The sequence below is a fragment of the Anabrus simplex genome, chromosome 1, assembly GCF_040414725.1.
Source record: "Anabrus simplex isolate iqAnaSimp1 chromosome 1, ASM4041472v1, whole genome shotgun sequence".
NCBI lineage: Eukaryota > Metazoa > Arthropoda > Insecta > Orthoptera > Tettigoniidae > Anabrus > Anabrus simplex.
The window spans coordinates 1,298,504,630-1,298,527,685 of record NC_090265.1 but is presented as its reverse complement, the minus strand read 5'-3'; the positions used below and the strand labels follow the sequence as shown (position 1 = coordinate 1,298,527,685).

At 38.2% G+C, this 23,056-nt stretch overlaps 1 protein-coding gene across 1 annotated transcript in view; it reads right to left on the bottom strand.

The window, feature by feature from the left end:
* Positions 1–23,056, bottom strand: part of rump (rumpelstiltskin) — a 187,770-nt gene that overhangs the window by 133,988 nt on the left and 30,726 nt on the right. The window contains exon 3 of the mRNA XM_067137703.2: positions 7,501–7,655. Within this exon, the coding sequence (XP_066993804.1) occupies positions 7,501–7,655 (155 nt within the window). The remainder of the gene's footprint in view (positions 1–7,500; positions 7,656–23,056) is intronic.

Below are 23,056 nucleotides of genomic sequence, written 5' to 3'. Positions count from 1 at the left end.
CAGAACCCGTTGTTAATTTGCCGGCAATACATGTTCCGCGTATCTTTACAAAAAGACTACCATACCTGCCAACTTTTAGAAACCAAAAATAGGAAGATTTTTTAAATTCTTGGATTTCATCACATATAATCCACCACGGTCTAGGTGAAAAAGGTCAGGATAAAAGGCATACATATCCTACAGTTGCAATGCGAATTGACCATTAAATTTAAAATCTTAAACTAAGAAAACATAAAAATGGTTACAAGAAAATGTACCTAATCATTCTCATTTATGACACTTACATACGAATAATAATATTTGTCACACCGACATAAACAAAATGCATAATACCTATTTTCTCGCGTAATTAACGCCTTTTTTTTGACGAAAAATACAGGCGAAAACTTCGAATGCGTAAATTATTCAAGGAATTCAGATATTTACAAATTATTAACAATTCATTTACATTTAAAAGATAGGCTACATAAAATATGGTCATCGAAGGAGGGACCCTGCTACATTACCCCCAACCGTTCGTATCCAATCTTGTACGAGTGATGTGACCATCCACCCTTTTTCTTGAATACGAACGTGGATCACTCTCGGAAATTTTACTTTAGGCATTGTTTTTCGTTTTAGAACAATGTAAGTTGTAAGATTTCTGCCATCAGCTGTTACAGCAAGCATTGCAGTACATCGTTGTTTTTTTGCTTCCAGTAGCGCGTACGATAACACTATATGTTCCTTTCTTATCGACTGTTCGACTTTGCCGCAAGTGGAAACTGACTGGCGTCTGACCCGCGGTTCCTATATGGGAGATCAAATATTCCTTCACTTTACGCTTCTCAATCACAAAGCGATGAAAATTATTAAAATCATTCGTCATTTTTTGGCACAATGTTGTTCTTCGTCAAAGAGAAAGTCCATATCTCTTCATAAAATTAATCAAGCCTCGGCTAACCTTCATATCAGAGACACTGATTCCATGTGCAGCGGCTATTTCTCATTCTTTAAAATACAGTAAAGCATTACGTGAGAAACGGCTTATCCAACGTTGCGTAACAAAATCATATAATTAAACAGAACCTCCTCTACATGCGGAAACTTGCCGCTTTTTGGTCCGCGAAATGCTTTGCGAGAGTTGTTGGCCGCTTAAATGCACTTCTGTCACCGCGGTAACGCACGTTTCATTTGGACACTGAAGACTTGCTGCCCGCTGCCCTATTCCCGTATATTTCGGCGAAACAGATCACCGCGAGTTTGGATGATCTAATATTACTCGAATACTGTGGACTGACAAACAATTTTGAGATCACAAAATGTCCCGTACCCGAAACACTCCTAAAACTAGGGCAGTGAGATTATGAAAGGACGTTAATTACGTGAGAAAATACGGTAGTTTCCTTTATCAGACGGTAACACGAACGGAAATTTATAGGTATCTCTGAACACTTGGAGATAACGTTTCTTATATTTTTTCGCCATTACGAGAAAAGAAAATACCAGAAACTGTCACCGACACAACACCTTTAAAAACATTCAACTCATTAAAATTATGCACTTAAATACGCTAAACTACCTCATACAAAACAATTCAATATGTCCCATACAGTATTAACATACAACTTTGACAGAGGGGGAAAGCATAGAGATGCAAGCAAAAACACGTGGCCTACAACTCCGACGAAACTACGCACAGAAACGAAGTTTACAGCGCGCTAACACACCAACAAACTCTTTCTTTCGTCCCGACTAACTGAGTCGCCAGCGCGCGCTAGCCTCTCTTGCTTGCAGGACGATTGCCGCCCCGAATCCCCAGCTGTCCACACGCTGCTGTGGTGAGCGGGAAACACTCACGAAATAAAGCATCAAATAAATACGCTTAAAAATGAGGTTTCGTAAATTAAACAAGCACATAAGAATTTATCTTTTATCCTAGGGGCAGAGTATTGGCCGTACTAGAGGTTATATTGGTCAAAAATAGGAAGAAGTGAAAATAAATCGGAAAATCGGAAGACAAGTTAAAAACCGGAAAGTTTCCGGGTAAATCGGAAGGGTTGGCAGGTATGGACTACCCATCACGAAAATGTTCCTGCTCTCTATAAAGCTTAACTTTTCTAAGCAACAGGTACAGTAGACACGTTTTAACTGTGCCACTGAGTAGCCGTGACTTTCCATTAACTCAAAGGCTTGCTTGTTTTGATGCCATTCTGCAGATTTCAGAAACTTTTCTGTAGAGGCTAATAGAACGTCATTCTCTCTTCATTATTTCCCAAGATCCAGTGACGTTACACACAGCCACTGTACAACCGGTTGTCGCAGCTAGTGATGTATAATAAAGAGCCGGTCGTTTATTGTCAACGAGTTTTGTGTCTCGAAGCGCATGTTAGAAGAAGGAGCAGGGATACTGCAAGTAGTTGCCAGTGGTATTCGTTACAGTTAGGACGCAAATGCAAGACAACCCTTCATTTTTCGCATGGAATTCGGAGGAAAAAAAGTCTTCTTGAATTCGGAGAAATATGGTATCACTCAGAAGCTTCTGTGGCAAACAGTCTTCTTCAAACTGTGTCACCTAACCTAACATATATATATATATATATATATATACTAGCATGGTACCCGTGCTTCGCTACGGTATTATACTGAAATTTATAACTGCATGCTTATTGTTTTAGATATATAATCCGCCGAAATTCGCGATCTGACACGTTTTCAGCGAGAATCCACCAAAATTCCCGATCTGACTCGTTTTCTATTAGATTACGGCACGTTTCCTCCCATTTTTCAATCTTCCTTTCCAGCAATCGATTTCGTACTTCCCGGGCTAGGCTCAGGTATTCTTACCGGTCGGTTGGGTCCGTAAATCTTTGCCATACCGTATATTCCTATAATCATTTTTAATCTGGATAAAATCCTTCAGGAGATCCGGCGTGGTGTCTTATTGGGAGCCTTGGCGGCACTGAACCCGCGGCCGGCTGCATTCTTAATCATTACCCGTCCAGGAGCCGTTTCCAGCGCGGTCCGCACATTTAACAACGGTCCGGAACATTATTATTATTATTATTACTATTATGTGTTGCTGGGATGAATGATGACAGGGAAAACCGGAGTATCCGGAGAAAAACCTGTTCCGCCTCCGTTTTGTCCAGCACGAATGTCACATGGAGTGACCGAGATTTGAACCACGGAACCCAGCTGTGAGAGGCCGGCGCGCTGCCGCCTGAGCAACGGACGATCCTTATAAGTACATTAAGAACAGTAAAATCAATTGGTCTCACCTCCTTTTACACCCCACCGCCGTTAGTTTTTATTGCCAACCCTCCCCCCACCCCCCAAAAAATTAAAAGAAGGCGTGTTTCTTTATGTTTAAGGGAGATTCCAAACACCAATGTTCACGTCTATTACCTTCAGTTTTGAGATATAAGTATCCCCATAAATATAATTTACTTTTGTCACTTCATTTCAAACTACTCCCCCCCCCCCCAAGTGAATTTTCCCGCAAAAAATACTTGTTTCTTTAATAGTGAAGGATCTTCTAAATACCAATTATCACGACTCTAACTTCTTCACTTTTTGATTTATGTGTCCTCATGAAAGGAATTAAACTCCTTTACACTCCCGCCCCCCAAAATGGTTTTCCCCCAAAACGCGTTTTTCTTTGTTTTTAAGGGAGATCCAAATACGAATTTTCACGTCTGTAACAACTTTAGTTTTTATTCGATGTATATATTCTCATACAATTAAAGTCAATTAATTTTTCAATTCTTTCACCCCCTCCCCCCCGCTTCATTGGATTTTCCGAGAATACGTGTTTCTTTACTTTTAAAGCAGATGGCAAATATCAAATTTCACGTCTGTATCATCTTCATTTTTAAGATATCAGTAGCCTAAATAAGAATTCAACACCATTTTCAGTCACTTTCACCCCCCCTCCACCCGAGTGGTTTTTCAGAAAATTAAAAATACACGTTTCTTTATGTTTAATAGAGATAAAAATACCATTTTTCACTTCTGTAACATGTTAAGTTTTTTAGATATACTGTAAAAATTCTCATGTTAAAATTTCACCCCTTTTGGGTTCCCCTTAAATGGAGTTTCCAAAAACAAATCACCTATGTTTCTTTACATTTACAGGAGATTCCAAACACCCACTTTTTACGTCTGTAACATTTTACGTTTCCAAGATAATCTTTCAAAAAATTCACCCCAATTTGTCACTTCTGTTTAACCGCCATTAATAGGATTTTCCAAAAACTAAAAAAATACGTGTTTCTTTATTTTTAAAGGAGATCCCATATATAAATTTTCTGTTCTGTAATATCTTTCGTTTCTGAGATATATGTATCCTCATTAAAGGCATTCAACCAATTTTTCACCCTTTTACACCCCTCCTATTGGGATTTACAGGAAACAAAAAAATACGTGTCCCTTTATTTTAGAGGAGATTCTAACTATCAAATTTTACATCTGTAAATTTTAAAGTTTTAAGATGTAGACACATTCATTTTAAAAAATTCACCCCCCTTTTCACAACTCAATATTTGGATTTTCCAAAAACGAAAAAATACGTGTTTCTTTACATTTAAAGTAGATCCCAAATACCAATTTTCAGGTCTGTAATATCTTCAGGTTCTGAAATATAAGTAGCCTCATTAAAGGCATTCAACCCATTATTCACCCTTTTACACCCTTCCTATTGGAATTTTCCGAAAACAAAAGAATACGTGTTTCTTTATTTTTAAAGGAGATTCTAAATACCAATTTTTACATCTAAAAACTGTAACAATTTTGAGATATAGATACACACATTTTAAAAAATCACCCCTTTTAACCCCCCATTAATTGGATTTTCCAAAAACAAAAAAAATACGCGTTTCTTTATTTTTAAAGGAGATCCCAAACACCAATTTTCAGGTCTGTAATATCTTCAGTTTCTGAAATATAAGTAGCCTCATCAAAGGCATTCAACCCCTTTTCACCCATTTTCACCCCTCCTATTGCGATTTTCCGAAAACAAAAAATACGTGTTTCTTTATGTTTAATGAAGATTCTAAATACCAATTTTTACATCTGCAAACTTTAAAAGTTTGGAGATATGGGTTCACTCTTTTTAAAAATTCACCCCCTTTTCACCCTCCCATTAATTGGATTTTCCAAAAACAAAAAAAATACGTGTTTCTTTATTTTTAAAAGAGATCAAAAGTACCAATTTTCAGGTCTGTAATATCTTCAGTTTCTGAGATATAAGTAGCGTATCCGGATTAAAGGCATTCAACCCCTTTTTCACCCTTTTACCCCTCCTATTTGGATTGTCTGAAAACAAAAAAATACGTGTTTCCTTATTTTTAAAGAAGATTCTAAATACCAATTTTCACATCTGTAAACTTTTAAAGTTTTGAGATATAGACACACTCATTTTAAAATTTCACCCCCCTTTTCAGCCCCTTAGCGACGGAATATCCAAAAATCCTCTCTTAGCGAGCACCTACATCTTAATATAAATCTATGCCCAAAATTTCATTTCTTTATGTCCAGTAGTTTTGGCTCGGCGATGATGAATCAGTCAGTCAGTCAGTCAGGACAAGCTACTTTATATATATAGATATATAATGAAACGGATTTGAAATGCATGTAGAGAAATGACAACCTCCTCGTGAAAAATGTACATGTGAATAGGCTTTCCGAAATGTAACTAGACGCGAGAAAATATGAACTATCCTGTGAAATCAGTGATGTACTCTGCCATATCTACAGGTTTATCATATTCTTACTTAATTTCAGTATATAACACTAAAATTAAGCGATTGTTTATTTCAGCCTTTATTTTTAACGAGTTAACCACTGCTATCGGCCATGTTATTTACGCATTTATTATGGAAATGTGTTACCATCTTTCACTTCGAATTTTCTTTAGATTACAGCAGTCTATGGTTATTACTAATTGACTCCAACATAGCCTTCGAAGTTCCACGAGAGCTCGCATGCACATAGTGAGAAAACTATACCGTACCGAACATGATTGATCGCAATTTGTGGCAAACGTTTCAGTTTTCTTACTCAAACAGTCACCTATCCTAACTTAACCATACTAAACGCATGATGAAAACGCATCAAGCACCAGTAGAGAAATTATAACCTCGCAAAAAATTCACACGATAATAGCCTTTCCGTACAGTAGCCAGATGCGAGAAAATATAAACTAACCTCTGAAATCAATTATGCACTCTGTCATATCTCGAGGTGTATTCCATTCATACATAATTGCAGTATTTAGCATTAAAATTGAGCGATCGTTGAGTCAGCCTTTACTTTTAACGAGTTATAGGACACATTTACGCATTTATTATGAAAATGTCCTCTTACTTCAAATTTTCTTTACAAAACAGCAGTCAACAGGTATTACTAATAGACTCCAACATTGCCTTCGAATGTCGACGAGAGAACTCACCAGTGGAAATAGCGAGGAAGCGATACCGAAGGTAATCGATCACATGCAACTTAATCGCTGGGGTGCATAAATATTGTACCGGGAAAATTTTCGCGCACTTAAGCGCTCGCAATGAAGGATGCATCAGTGATAGAGCTTTCGCTGTAACCGGAGGATAATAGGCAGTTTAATGTAGGAATTTTGAAGGGACAGTAAAAAATTGCCTTTTATAACAGGGTTCTCGTTATAAGCCGTACTCCCTATAGCAGACTTCTACTGTACTTCTTAATACTGTAATTTAGATTTTAAGCTGGTTTATGTTATATACATTCATAGACTAGCAAGGTGGGATTCTCCATTCAACCTAACCATAGTTCAACATTCCACTGGTTAAAAATTTCTTTGACCAAAGGAACTCGAACCGGGTAATGCAACTGACCTCATGCCTTTACAATCATGGCCAGCAGGCAGGCTCAGGCAGTGATTCGAGTAAAGTGTGGAAACATTCCCCATCTACTGTTTTCATGCTTTTACAACACCTTCAGTAGGCATGTGAAGTGTAATTTGTGAGTGCCATTTGACCAACGGTGGTGATGAAAATGTGCTGGATTTGACTATGCTAGCAAATTTTTACTACATTTCATGTAATTTCATACTCAAAATGACTTAAGTTGTTTTAAGTAACATAATTTAGTAAATTAAGAAATAAAAATGCTAGGTCTGAAAATAAAAAGATTGTAATCAAAATGGAAGTGATCCATTTTTGCACTGGTAAGTAATTCAGTAAATTTTTATGTTTTTATTCAAATTCTAGAAAAATACTGCAGTTCAAAGACATCCTCAGGAAGTTACTGCAAAAGAAAGGATATTTGTCTCCGATTCATTAGCGGCTTACTTTCAGAGTAATGTGGTGCTAAAATTGTCACTAACAGTAAAATTCTGAACTAAGGTGAGCTAAGATTACAAATGTAGACAAGACATTGAAAACTAATGTGCAATAATAACAAAACTTTCAATCAAGAGGTACATATGCCAAGTATGTTGCATCGACAATTAATTCCTGTTCAACTCAATCCTATAAACAGACATACCTCCTTGACAACAAGTTTCCTGCCTTTTAGTTCATATCGATGCATCTTTTCCACAGCTTTCTTGACAGAATCAGCGGATTCAAACTCAACAATACCACAGCCTCTAGGTTTATCAGTTTCATCAGTGAATAACTCGACATACGCCACTTCACCAACTGTAAACAATTAACAGGAACAGTTAACAATGACAAGTTTTATTTAACAGCAACACAATGTAGCATATGTACTAATGTATTAAAATCAGACGTTCACCAACCAAACTAGGAAAGAATTCATTTTATTTACTATTTATTTTATGTTGCACTGACATGCACAGGTCTGGTGGTAGTGGTGATAGTTACAGTTTTAAGAGGAAGTACAACTGGGCAACCATCCTCTACATAACACTAATAGGAGAGAAAAAATGGAATAAAGATATTGGTCAAAGACAAGGGCCACAAAGATCATGAAAATGAAAGACTCCATAGCCCTCATAACCTAATACCATCAGGGTCGGAAAACAAAAGTTGACTCAGGGTGATCAGACAGGATAGATGAAAGCGATGAGCCTAGCACAGGTGGAAGCAGCTACAGTGCAGCACCCAAAATTCATGAGACCAATGTTCATGTTAGACAAATCATTTATTTTTAAAAACAGCCTGACTTATAAATTATCACACCTCATTCCCACATTTCTATCTAAAGCTCATAAAGTCTATAAGACAACTGATGAGAATTCTGTTGACTTCGGTAAAACTACTAAAAATTCATCCCCACAACCTTCCTATACCTCATACTCGTTCAATATAACCAACATGTACACAAATATATCGATTAAAGAAACCATAAACTTAGTACAAAGCAATTTGTGCAAATATAAACACTTTCCAAGTAGGAAATAAAGTATGTGTAAAAAAAAAACAAAAAAAAACGCGACTTTGAGTACTTCACACTACTTTCTGTCTTTGTCCGCCCAGTAAAAAGTCCAGTTCTAATTTGTAAAATACAAGCGTTTTCTGAAAGTTTGAAGTTTCAAGTATAAAGTATTAAATGTGAAAGCGTTTCATCAATTTAAAATTGTATTACTGTTCCAAGCGTTGGGTCAATAAGTTATATATATATATAAAATCTGCTCGTGGAAATTCTCCATTTATCTGGTATCAGTAGCTATCAGTCACAAGGAAAGTCACGCACAATTGTATGGCTTTGAGTCTGTTTGCTTTAATGGCTGGTGTTGTAAAGTATAAGCAAAGGAAACCTCTGAAGAGTGGAGAGGACTATTGCCTTAAACGACTTTAATAAGTTTATGAAAACACATCCTAGTACGCCTCTTCAGTGATGCCTAGGCCATCTATGACAGCTGATGGCAGAGCTGTTGAGGATCCAACCAGCCTTAGGAATGAAGACTGAACAAACATACATCCATCCCAACAGTTATAAGAAATAAATTGACGAGAGGATCGACCTTTTCAATAGAATTTATCAAGTAAGTGATATTACATCTGTCTTGGGACTAGTTTCAACAGCTTAATGGCCATCTTCAGCCAAATAAAAATTAAACAGATTATGTGATGGTTCATGGTGTGGGTTACTGTAGTCACGTCCTAGTTTGTGAACAATGGACAACAGCTGAGTGGCATAGTAAGTGGTCCTGAGAGTGGGGATACCAGTTGCTACGGAATGGGAGTGGGCATCTCGGAACATATACAGAGTCATTGCCTTCCTTGTGCTAAGGCAGCTAAGGCTATAAAATCAACCGGTGGTCCTAAATCGGTTAGATCCTCACTTGGACTATGTGCAAGTAGACTAGCATCCTGCTTCATGAATTTACCGAGCTCAGAAAATTTTTAGCAAGCCTCGGACACATGGAAGTAATGCAGTTCCACTCCCATTTGAATTGGCGAACGAAATGGAATTCGACGGGGAAGCTATCAATATTAATGGGGCTTATGGAAGGAAGAAAGTAGAATTGGCTGAGTCACAGCAAACAGGATGCATCTGGATGTGCTAGGAGTAAATGATATTTGGGTAAGGCGAGATAACGAGGAAGAGATAGATTACAAAGTGTACTTGACGGGTGTTAAAAAGGGAAGGGCAGAGTCTGGGGTAGGGTTGTTCATCAGGAATACTATTGAACGCAACTGTTTCTGTTAGGCACGTAAACGAGCTAATGATGTGGGTAGATTTGGCAGCTCAAGGAATTAGGCTGAGAATTGTCTGTGTATTCACCATGTGAGGGTGCAGTTGAGGATGAAATTGAAAGTTTTATGAAGCAGTGAGTGACATCGTAGTCAAGGAGAACAGCAAGGATAGGATAGGCTAATGGGTGATTTCAATGTGAGAGTTGGAAATAGAACTGAAGGATACGAATGGATGACTGGTAAATGTGGGGAAAGTATGGAAGCTAAAGGGAATGGGAAGCGTTTGCTGTACTTTGGTGCTAGTATAGTTTTAGCAGTTACGTATTTTCTTCCAGCATAAGGCTATTCACCGCTACATATGGGAGGCTAGGGGTACCAGATCCATAATAGACTATATCTTAAAAGATTTCAAATTCAGGAAATCTGTTAGGAATGTATGAGTTTTTAGGGGATTTTTCGATGAAACACCCCACTTTCTGATCTGTAGTGAATTAAGTATCTGTAGGCCAACGATATAGAAAGTGAAATCTGCCTGCAATCTAATAAGGACCTGAAAAATAATCATCCATTTTTTCCAAAATTAGCATCTATTTACAAAGTTAAAATAATCGCATGGTATTATTAATTTTAACGATTCCAAGTTTATGAAGTGCAATTATTGTCCTTGATTCACACACACACAATACAAATTCATTGTTCAAGTGAAAGCATTCAGTACTTTGACATTGCTTTTTTTTTCTTCTTCTTCAAATTACACCATCCGTCTGTAACCACTGTGCTGTAATGAGACAACAGGCGTGCGCTATCTACATTGTTCGTCAGGGTTCACAACTCACGAAAGTATTTAGGAAATATGCATAACTCTGAACTGCAGTTAATGCAAGCATGACATCACATTTTTCATTTTCTTTCATCTGAGTTTTAATTGCATGTTTCAGAGAACAGTAACCAGACCAGGTATTGTTTCGTGAGAGATCTGTTACTCCAAACAATTTCTCAAGCTCATCTAATATCTCAGTGTTATTCAAAATTATACTTTTTTGATACAAAGCTTGAGAAATTGACACAAAATGCTTATGCTTGGGGTCTTTAGCTTTCAATGCGGCTAGCATGCAATGTGAAGAACGAGCAGCTTTGACAAATGTGTCTCTACACGCAGCCTGCTGTAGAGGAGTGAGCTTAAAGAGTCATTACAGTAGAACATCGATAATTCGAAATCGGTTAATTCAAAATCCCACGTAATTCGAAGAAGCTGTCGTTCCCGGAAACATGAGATACAGTTTTGCATGTTATTTGAATTGTTTAATTCGAAATACGGATAATTAGTAATTCGAAGTACAATGTACAATTACCGAAATTCAGACTTTTAATTCAAAAGTGCCTTTACATTTTAAAACAATAATATGGTACAGAGTAATTTCACCTCGAAATTTATCCGCGTCATAATAGAACGCATGTTCCGGAACGTGGAGGGGTAGCTTTCCACACTTACAGTCACTTCGGTGGGTCTACAATGCGCTTCATGATTGCCAAGTTGAATGAAATCGGAATTCTTTTGTATTCAACCTTTTAAGGAACGCGGTATTATCACGCAACAGGCAGTGTGCAGGAAAACAGAATGCGCGAACACTGGCGATGCCGACTGTTGACGAAAAAGCGTGGCTCATACAATAAATTCGTAGGCACCGACCAATACTGTCAATGCCGATGAAAGTGCATTGCTTTATTTTAATGCGAGCACAAACGGTCTTATGGTTTTAAAGGACAAAGTGCCAGCCGGAGAATCGTACAAGGGTCGGGGATAGGGGTCATTGTAGTGCCTCGCAATTGCAATGCACATGAATGCGAGAAACTTTATCCCCTCATCATAGAAAAGTTCAATAAGCTACAATGTTTTAAGGCGTCGGGCACTTTCCATCCCAGTACAAAGCATCTAAAAATGCAAACAGTACAGATATCAAAAAAAGGGGAACCGGCATAATTTATCCTCGTCTTTGAATTGTGTGATTTTTTCTTTCGTTGCGTGAGGTTTTATTTGGCAGTGAGATATGCTAGTGCATTATTTGAATACTGTAAATGCACCTTTTTGGATACATTTTGGAAATCGTCCTTTTTTCATGGCATTTGAAAGGTATAAACTGTGAATCAAGGTTAACTGCATGCAGTAACGGGCCTTAGAATATTTCGTAACGCGGCAAGGGTTGGTACTTCTAAGTTGCGAATTGGCGGTTAATTCGAGATCATGTAATTCAAAGTCCAATTTTTGAGTCCCAACGACTTCGAATTAACGTGGTTTTACTGTAGTTGCTGCGGAAAAATTCCCCTCACAAAATGAAGGTAAAACTGGTGTCACGGTTATGTAGTTTGGGGTAAAGGAGATGAGGGGTAGGGTACCGAGACCCTCCGAGTTCAGTAAGGAGGTCAACCAATCCATCTGGATGATCTGAGACAAAAACCATGTGGGAGTGAAGCATATTCACTTCTCAGCACTCAGATCAGTCAGGTACTTAATACCACAGTTATTGATGTCTTTCATGTCAGACATATTGAAAAATGTAACATCAGTAACGTAAGCACTCAAACAGAAGACATACTGAAACCAGGCATTCCATCGGGTTATGACAGGTGCAGGTAAAAGCATTTCTTCCTTTGAAGCACCATACTTTCATGATAAGAATTGTAAATATATTTTTGCTTTCTTGTGTTCAAAAATGCAAACTTTACCATTACAACCACATTATTTAAATCTGTCATCACTGCAACCCAAATAAAGTAAAACATCGTTAATTCGAAGTTGCTGGAACTAAAAAATCAACTTCGAATTAACCGCCAATTTGCAATTCACAAGTACCAACCCTTGCTGCGTTAAAAAATATTCTAAGGCCCATTACTGCATGCAGTTAACTTTGATTCACAGTCTATACCTTTGTACCTTTCAAATGCCATGATAAAAGAACTATATCCAAAATGTATCCAAGAAGGTGCATTTACAGTATTCGAATACAGTGGAACCTCCATTCACCGTTTTTGGAGGGACCAGGGAAAAAAAAAACTTGCAACACGGGAAAACGGCAAATCCGGGAATGAAAGGACTATCAAGAATTTGGCTAAAGATCACAAAAATGAAATATGTATACTTATATAATCTTACAAACACCCCTAACCAAACAGCCCTAACAGGCCTTCCGCCTACCAAGCGACCGCCCTTGGTCCGAAGGCCTGCAGATTACGAGGTGACCCATGGTCAGTGTGACGAATTCTCTCGGCCGTTATTCCAGGCTCTCTAGGCAGGGGGCCGCCATCTCACCATTGAACAGCTCCTCAATTGAAGTTAATCATAGAATGAGTGAACCTGCAACCAGCCCTCACATGGAGGTAAAAATGCCTGACCTGGCCGGTAATCGAACCCGGGCCCTCCGGGTGAGAGGCAGGCAAGTTAGACTGCGGTGCCGGCTTCAAACATTAATTACCGGTACGCGACTTAAAAATCTCGAAACTTTACATTCAGTTTTACCGGGGAAACTTTGTCAGTTTCCACCGGAAACTTCTTTCAATTCAGCGACTTTGATTAGCCAGAGCCAAACTCTTAGAAAAGCCAAACAATCGACCACAAGTAGTTTCTAATTCTCTATCTAGTAAAATAAAGCACATTAGATACAAAAGCGCCCAACATGATGGCGAAATCATCTTTATCTTCCATTGTTATTTGGTCACCAGTATACTGTTCGTAATCGGTTTATGGAAATCTTGTATCGCGGAAATTAGGCCTACATCGGCTTTTCAAGGTTATGTTGAACTCGAGAACATGGTTTCGTATGTAAATATCGATCTTCAAGTTCTCAAATGCATTAAATTCAGTTGTGCCCCTCAAATTGGAAAGAGAAGGAGAAAAATATCATTAACACTTCCGAAATTACGATTATTCATGACCTTGAGCTCAGCTGGAAAGCGCGCTCGCTGTACAAGTCGATACGAGTGTGAAATGATCCAAAGCTTTAAATGTAACGTGCGCAAATAAAACGACTGCGGTTTTCACAACACAAAAACGTGAAATTCCCAGTCTTATGTTACGGCAAAAACAGTAATAGGCAATCTAAAAACCTCCCATGGCTTTATGTATGTTAAGGTGCAACATCTGTTCTGGTCTCGATAACATAATCGTGAACAATTATATTAAAATACTACTGTAAATTTCTGTTACTTACGAATGAGCAGTTTCGATTTGTGCCTGAAAGCCCAGTGACTATACAGTGCCCTGAGGGAAATGCCGAAAACCTGTTCGGTAACTCACTCAAAACGAGTGAAAAAATAAACATCTAACCCTGAACATAATCAAGACGTTCTGCAAGTACAAACATTTGACAAAATTCTTTTCGTGTTCAAGAAGAGCTGTCAAAGAAATGCACTCCGTTTCCTTCCAGTCGTTATGGACACACTCTGCTTTATGATTTCCATGGATTCTCTAAACAATACCACCGGAATGCGATGCTAAGATGATCCCTTATGTAAGTTCACCGCCGATCGCTTTTCCAGTACGGTACAGTACTTCCTCAAATTACCGGCACCGCAATGACGAGACGTTAACACCAAGATCCGTAAGTATGCCACAGCCGTCCTTTCTTGAGATACAGTTCCTTGTAAAACGCGTGACCGAGGATTTAGCGTTAATGGGACTGAAATTTCTGGAAGGCTGATCCGGGAAATAGTTTCTTCGAGGAACGGATAATACGGGATTTTTACAATGTGATTTAATTAGGATGCTCGCGGGACCACGTAATTTAAACGAATAGTACGGGAAAACGTAGTTTCCGGGAACGCATAATCGAGGTTCTACTGTAATGCATTTGGATATCTCAATGGCAAACATAACCTCTCACAACGAAAAAAAATCACACAATTCAAAGACGAGGATAAATTATGCTGGTTCCCGGTGCAAATTCATTCTTTTTTCGTATTTCTGTACTGTTTGCATTTTTAGATGCTTTGTACTGGCATGGAAACTGCCTGACACCCTTAAAACATTATAGCATATCGAAATATCCTGAAACGACAGGATAATGTTTCTAGCTTCCATGTACATTGCAACGCACTACAATGACCCCCATCCCCCACTCTTGTACGATTCCCTGACTGCCACTTCCTCCTTTAAAACCATAAGACCGTTTGGGCTCGCATTAAAATAAAGCAAGGCAGTTTCATCGGCAATGACAATATTGTCTCAAGTATTATTACAATATTATAAGTCCACCTGTTCAATACAATATGATCGACTATTTCATATGGTCAAATATTTTTTTATACATAATACATAAAAGTCAAAGGTACATGTTTCACCCTCCCTACGGGCATCATCAGCCTATATCAATCTTAAAAATAATACATATACTTATAAATTATAGGTTAAAATGTTGAAAAATGATTTCGTAAAACATTATACAGTAACATCTAAAACAACGATAATGCACCAAAGTATGTTAAAAGAGTGAATTAACAGTTTTGAAGATTAAAACGTGATTAAACATGAAATTTTGAGAGTTTAAAACTAAAATGGATCCATATTTTTATAATATCATTAAGACTGTGATGGCCTTGAGTGTAAACACAATCATCAAAGGGGGATGTTTCTTCAATTCCCAAGTTGAATCCAAAGTGGTAAAATCACTGTCAGTTATTTAAAACGGAAGTGTGAATGTAATAAACAAGTTAAAATGTATATGTTTGGGATATCTGAAAGTCGAGAAGAAAATGGAACTTCTGTAGAGGCGTTGCTTATGATAAAACTTGTCAAAGCTAGCAGAGTTCGGAAATTATGTGGTAGTCGAATGGATCTAAAAGATGGTCAAGTTGATGTTATAATTCCGTTGAAACATTTGTTGGAAGAAATGTTCAGGATTTTCTGAAACAAAATGTAGAAGAAAGTTGGTGAATAATACCGTACTGTACAAGAGACTTCCCATACGTCAAAGATGGCTAATGCGGTACTTACTCGTACGGAGCGTATTAAGTACGTCAGGTTGTTACAGCAATAATGAGACAAAGTCTCTTAGTGCATTGGCACTGCCGGTGGCTCTAGTTAGCCTACGCAGTGGCCTCCACGGTATGCACTAGCCAGCGTATTGGTAGGTGTGCTAGGTACCAACTGATGAGCCCACCCTAGCACACGAGGGCGAAACGCTGGCAACCAAGAATGAGTTAGCTGGAAAATTTATAATGTCCAATAACGGACCATTTATATTGGTATTATAAATTTACTCATTCAGGACAAATAGTTCAGATTCCCTATGGGAATCAACATCTATATCATCTGATGGCCAAGCAGGCATCAATTTTTGATAATGAGACAAAGTCTCTTAGTGCATTGGCACTGCCGGTGGCTCTAGTTAGCCTACGCAGTGGCCTCCACGGTATGCACTAGCCAGCGTATTGGTAGGTGTGCTAGGTACCAACTGATGAGCCCACCTTAGCACACGAGGGCGAAACGCTGGCAACCAAGAATGAGTTAGCTGGAAAATTTATAATGTCCAATAACGGACCATTTATATTGGTATTATATATTTACTCATTCAGGACAAATAGTTCAGATTCCCTATGGGAATCAACATCTATATCATACCACAATTTCCGAACTCCGCTAGCTTTGACAAGTTTTATCATAAGCAACACCTCTACAGAAGTTCCATTTTCTTCTCGACTTTCAGATATCCCAAACATATACATTTTAACTTGTTTATTACATTCACACTTCCGTTTTAAATAACTGACAGTGATTTTACCACCTTGGATTCAACTTGGGAACTGAAGAAACATCCCCCTTTGATGATTGTGTTTACACTCAAGGCCATCACAGTCTTAATGATATTATAAAAATATGGATCCATTTTAGTTTTAAACTCTCAAAATTTCATGTTTAATCACGTTTTAATCTTCAAAACTGTTAATTCACTCTCTTTTAACATACTTTGGTGCATTATCGTTGTTTTAGATGTTATTGTATAATGTTTTACGAAATCATTTTTCAACATTTTAACCTATAATTTATAAGTATATGTATTATTTTTAAGATTGATATAGGCTGATGATGCCCGTAAGGAGGGTGAAACATGCACCTTTGACTTTTACGTATTATGTATAAAAAAATATTTGACCATATGAAATAGTGGATCATATTGTATTGAACAGGTGGACTTATAGGGCCATTTTCTCCAAATCGAGTTAAACCTGGTATAAATTAAACCCGTTTAACTTTAGTACCTAGTTTAAAGTTGCGTCCATTTTCTCCACCAATTTCTGACACTCCTTTAGTTTAAACGGGCGAGCTGTCGTTGGCGCTAACGTTGGCTGCACTGAAGGAATAGTCGAAGGCATGGTCGATTGGAATTGGCCAATCAGAGCCAAGTAATTCAATGACCGACATTTTTGTAATAATATCAGCTGTTTGTGGCGAATTAATGCTATCGTACGTAGTGAATAATGAACAAATTCGGTGGGATATTAGCTTTACTGATAAATAAATTGTTTACATTTGTGCGAAGTGTTGTGTCATATAATTCTACCTATTGCTGTCTACAATTTATTGGAACGCACTTTTATTTCTTATTTTTCTGTCATGCTTTACCATAAACAAGTACCGTGGGCCTAATACGTGTCTTTTGATGTCTGTATTGTCTTACGGAACACACGGGGACGTTGAAATATTAAAATCCTGGTCTTTCAGCAATAGGCCTACGGTATTCCTTTACTCAGAAAATCAACATTTATGTGAATTTCAAGTAAACAAATTCCAAGCATGCTCGGGATCTATCTCCTATCAAAATCCATCGCCCTCGGCCGGGATCAATCTCACAAACCTTTGATCCAGCAGACAAACCACTGAGGATGTATTATTTGGAGATGTATTACTTGATTCCATATTCGTTTATAACATAACCAAGTTCGCGATATGTCGTACTGTATGCATAATACTCTTCTCCCTATAGCATTTATATTTCTATTGCTGGTATGCTGGCAATAGATACGATGAAACATTCTTAACTATAATTTATTCTATTACATATTTACTAGCAAGCATGAAACACTTTATTGTTTTTCTGATCCTATAAATATAGATAGATAAAGCCTTTATTTTCTGTGGCGAAGTTAGGGCTCTTGGCCCTTTCTTACACTTAAGAAATTGTATACCACCGCCTCTCCTACCGTGCCCAAGAAATTGTATACCACCGCCTCTCCTACCGTGCCCAAATTCCAAGCATGCTCGGGATCTATCTCCTATCAAAATCCATCGCCCTCGGCCGGGATCAATCTCACAAACCTTTGATCCAGCAGACAAACCACTGAGGATGTATTATTTGGAGATGTATTACTTGATTCCATATTCGTTTATAACATAACCAAGTTCGCGATATGTCGTACTGTATGCATAATACTCTTCTCCCTATAGCATTTATATTTCTATTGCTGGTATGCTGGCAATAGATACGATGAAACATTCTTAACTATAATTTATTCTATTACATATTTACTAGCAAGCATGAAACACTTTATTGTTTTTCTGATCCTATAAATATAGATAGATAAAGCCTTTATTTTCTGTGGCGAAGTTAGGGCTCTTGGCCCTTTCTTACACTTAAGAAATTGTATACCACCGCCTCTCCTACCGTGCCGGTCAACATTCTGATGATAAAAATATTTTCGACAAATTGGATTCGAACCGTTTTGTCACGCATTCGGACGATGCTGACTTAACGCTTTAGCGATCACAGCCACCAGGTACCGCATGAAGAGCGGACGTATTACACGATTTATGTAGGAATATTTTTATGCTTCACATTACAGTATTCATACCACCAACAGTATTTTACAGTATATAATATTATAAGGAGACTGCAATTTAAGGTCTGTGGTCCCCGTTGTTAATGAAAAAAATGCCTGCTGCATCATATCTTAAAGCAACCAGAATCATTGCTTCTAACGAAATAGCATTATTTCGTGCAGTTGACGTTTTAAATGAATCCTTCTTCGATACGAGACAATCCTTGCTGTTCGCTTATGAATTATAAATCCATCAAAGAACTCCGTTACATCCGATTTTCCAAGATTGTAAACTTTTGTTGGAACGCGGCTTCTTAACCTCTCTTGCACATCAAAATTATTTCCTATTTAACCAAAAACTTCAATAAATTCTCCCATTTTTCTAATGCTAATACTAGGTTATAATTTTAGTACGTTTTTCATTAAAGAGCTGCAGTACTGGTAGTCAAAACTAACCCTTCTATTAGGAAAATCACAGATACGTTAATAAAATGTCAAGAAGGTTGAATATAAACAGCAGTTTAAACCAGCAATATAGAAGGTTTAACTCTGAGCCAGGCTTAAACTTGATACAAAATTTAAACCAATACTGGGAAAATGAATGTTAGTTTAAACTCATTTGGGGAAAACGGCCCATAATATTGTAATAATACTTGAGACATACATCAACTTCAATACGGAACCAAAATGAGAATAGTTACTTGTAAAATGACAATATTGTTCGGTGCCTACGAATTTATTATATGAGCCACGTTTTTCGTCAACTGACGGCATGGCCAGTGTCTGCGGATTCTGTTTTTCCGCACACTGCCTCTTGCGTGATATTACGGCGTTCCTTAAAAGGTCGAATACAAAAGAGTTCCGAATTCTTTCGACTTAGTAATCGTGAAGCGCACTGTAGACCCACCGAAGTAAGCGTAAGTGCGGAAAGCTACGGTCCCCCCCCCCCACGTTCCGGAACACGCGTTCTATTATGACGCGGATAAATTTTGAGTTGAAATTACTCTGTAACATACTATTGTTTTAAAATGTAAAGGCAGGTTCGAATTAAAAGTCTGAATTTCTGTAATGAGGCCAACATTCTACTTCGAATTATCCATATTTCGAATTAAACAATTTCAATTACATGCAAAACTGTACGTATCTCATGTCTCCTGGAACGAGACCTCCTTCAAATTGGGCGGGATTTTGAATTAACAGATTCTGAATTATCGAGGTTCTACTGTATTGCCAATCCAGCTAATCTTGTGCCCAGCACTGTACATGCATTAAATGATCCCCTATGCCCAAACTTAATGTTTCATAACACTGGGTCATGTACGGGGCACTGTCACTAACACTTTAACTGCATCATATGGTACACTATAACTGCGAAGAGCTTCTAAAACAGCACGAGAGTGGTTTGTAACATTTCCTGCATCCTCATAGTTCACAGAAACAACGTTCAGCTCTATTTTCGATAAGGCTGGGACTTGGAATATGATGATAAAAACACAACGGCCCATTCTATCTGTAGTTTCATCACAGAGTATGTTGATGACTTCCCCACTAGAGCCTCTGCTTCTTTTCTGGCACTCAGCTGCAACTTCTAGAAAGAAAGAAAGACCTCAAATTATAACAAAATAATTTAAAATTACTGGATCAATTTATTTATAATTCAAGTTAGAAAAACTTTCTTACCTTCCGATGGGACAATCTGAAGTATATCTGATTCAGACTCGATTCATAAAAAATTATTATTTTTGCACAATAAGGAAACTATACTGTTGGACAGTAAACTGTACTTTTCCTTCCATTAGTCAGCTGGAAGGAAAATCTTCAATTATCAGTGTACAAGGGCTGCCAACTTACGACATTTCGTACTCCTAATTGGCGAGTTACATATACCGACATTAAACAAACAAAAAAACTGTATAAAATAAAAATTTTGCAAAATGCTTATTATTAACATGCACTTCAATATACTGAAGAAGAGACAAAAATATTTCAAATATTTACAAGATTTATTTTTAAATGTATTTGTCCACTTTGCATGGAATGGCTCTTCTGCTTCACGCACCGTATTATGCCTTGGCCTAAGGCCTTAGCTTACTCGTGCAGCTTGCCGAGAGGAAAATGACCTTTACGTTTCTCAAATTGGAAACGATTGGAGACGAGTGGAGCAATTTTCCTGTTTCCCACGCCAAGCCTTGCATCCCACGCGCGTAAGAAATTTTCAAAGAGTGTGGAAGTTTCCATGCTCTCGTGTTAGACATGTACTTGCACGAAAAAGATAGCACATTCCTGAAACATTGCGGATTGCGTGCTATTCCAAGAACTAGTGGTACCAACTTCCCAGTTCTACTTTCATTATAGCACAGGAGAAACGTAAGCCTTTCCATTCTAAGTTTGCCGCCGTACACTTCACGCCCTTAAAATCCGGGGTTTTATCTGTAACATACTTCAAGATTGGCAGAAGACTGCCATTGTATTAGCAGTGAAGCTGGGATCCTCAATGATCCACTACTCTGCTTCAGCCAGTAGGATTGACGATTTTTCTTTAGGCATTCCTAAACATTTCTTCAAAGATCTCGACATTATCTTAAGACTATGCGTCCAAAAATTTCCACTACTACTACTACTACTGCTGCTGCTATTTGCTCTACGTCGCACCGACACATGTCTTACGGCGACGATGGGGGTAGGAAAGGCCTAGGAATTGGAAGGAAATGGCCGTGGCCTTAGTTAAGGTACAGCCCCGGCATTTGCCTGGTGTGAAAATGGGAAACCACGGAAAACCATCTTCAGGGCTGCTGACAGTGGGGCTCGAACCCACTGTCTCCCGATTACTGGATACTGGCCGCACTTAAGCGTCTGCAGCTATCGAGCTCGGTCCAAAAATTTCCAGCGAGAGGGATGTAGGGGATATGGGTGTGTAAATACAGTACGACACTGACTGGTTCTTGCATATCATCTTATGAGGTGGAAGGCTTTATGATCAAACTGTAGTTCCGTCTAGCAACCGACACTCACGAGTACAATTTAAGAACTTCATCATATAGATCCGTATTGATACAGTTTAAAATAAGAAACAATGTTAGGTTTTTTTTGGACACTCAGGAGCCGTCCTCTGCTACATTCGCCATCACTCGACGCATAGTGCTGAACACATCGTGTCGTCACAAAACGTGCTCGTCTTTCATTCTCTGAGAATCTTGCAGCGAAATAATAAACTAAGATAGTGTGTTATTTAACTCTAAAATTGTCATGAATAATTGTGTGCCCAGTATGTTCTACCGCTGCATCCTTCAATTACAGACATAACTAGTTATGCTTTCTTGTAGTATGCGCATTACTGAAGATCTCATCTCAATCTGTAACTAGTGTAATCAGATGCTTAAACGTGGACTTGGGTTTTTTCTTTCAGAATTTTGGGGTAAAATTATTAATTAAGCAGGTATATTATTCATTTCTGAAGTAGTCATGAATAACTTGGTGTGTTTAATTATAGAAAAAAACTTGGAAGTCATTTTAAGACGGAGCATTCAGGAAACCCAGTGATATTTACCATGTGATTTTTGCATTCACAATATTACATCCATTATTCAATTACAGTAGAAGTCCGTTATAGCGAGAATTCATAACAGCGAAAAATTTACTTACTATAGCGGATTGTCGTTATACCCGATTTTTGTATGGAATTACAAGTCAAACCCATACACATTAAAATAGGTATGAAACGGCAATTAGTTTGTTCAAAAGTTGTGTTTCCATGGATGAAATCCACACTATGTATCACTTGATTGTTATTTTTCGTGGAAGCATGTGTTTAATTTCATTCTGAAAAAATTATAGTATCGCATTTCTCCGAATCCAAGACAAACCCCACTTTTTCCTTCAAAAAAATTAAATCAGGCTCAAAAAGTGCTTTGTAAAATCATGTGAAGCCTTTGTTGTACAGTACACATTTCTAGACACCGAACACTGGCTTTCGTTATGTTTTTTTTTTTTTTCGAGTGTACAAGGGCTATTTTTTTTTTCAAAGTCCGATTGGTCACGAAATGAAACAGCAGTACAAATTTGACACTTTTCTATTAGTAACACTTACTGATACATCACAGCTATTTTTCAACATAGTCGCCTCGCAGATTGAGACATTTGTTGTAGTGTGGTACCAACTTGTCAATGCCCTCTTGATAGAACGTCGCCGCCTGCGCCTGTAACCATCTTTGTACGCCGGTCTGCAGCGCCTCGTCGCTGTCAAAACGCTGTCCTCCTAGCCAGCGTTTCATGTGAGCAAAGAGGTGAAAATCTGATGGAGCCAGGTCCGGACTGTATGCTGGGTGATTGAAAACGACCCACTGGAAACGCTGCAGGAGGTTCGTGGTGGCAGCTGCAGTGTGCGGCCGAGCATTGTCATGGAGGAGGACAACGCCTGATGACAACATCCCTCTCCGCTTATTCTGAATTGCCCGTCGTAGACGTTGAATAGTCGCACAGTATGGGGCTGCAGTGATGGTGGAACCACGTTCCATGAATTCCACCAACAGAACTCCTTTTCGGTCCCAGAACACAGTAGCCATACACTTTCTGTTGGAGAATGTTCGCTTGAATTTCTTTGGCTTACTCGGGGAGTGCGAATGCATCCA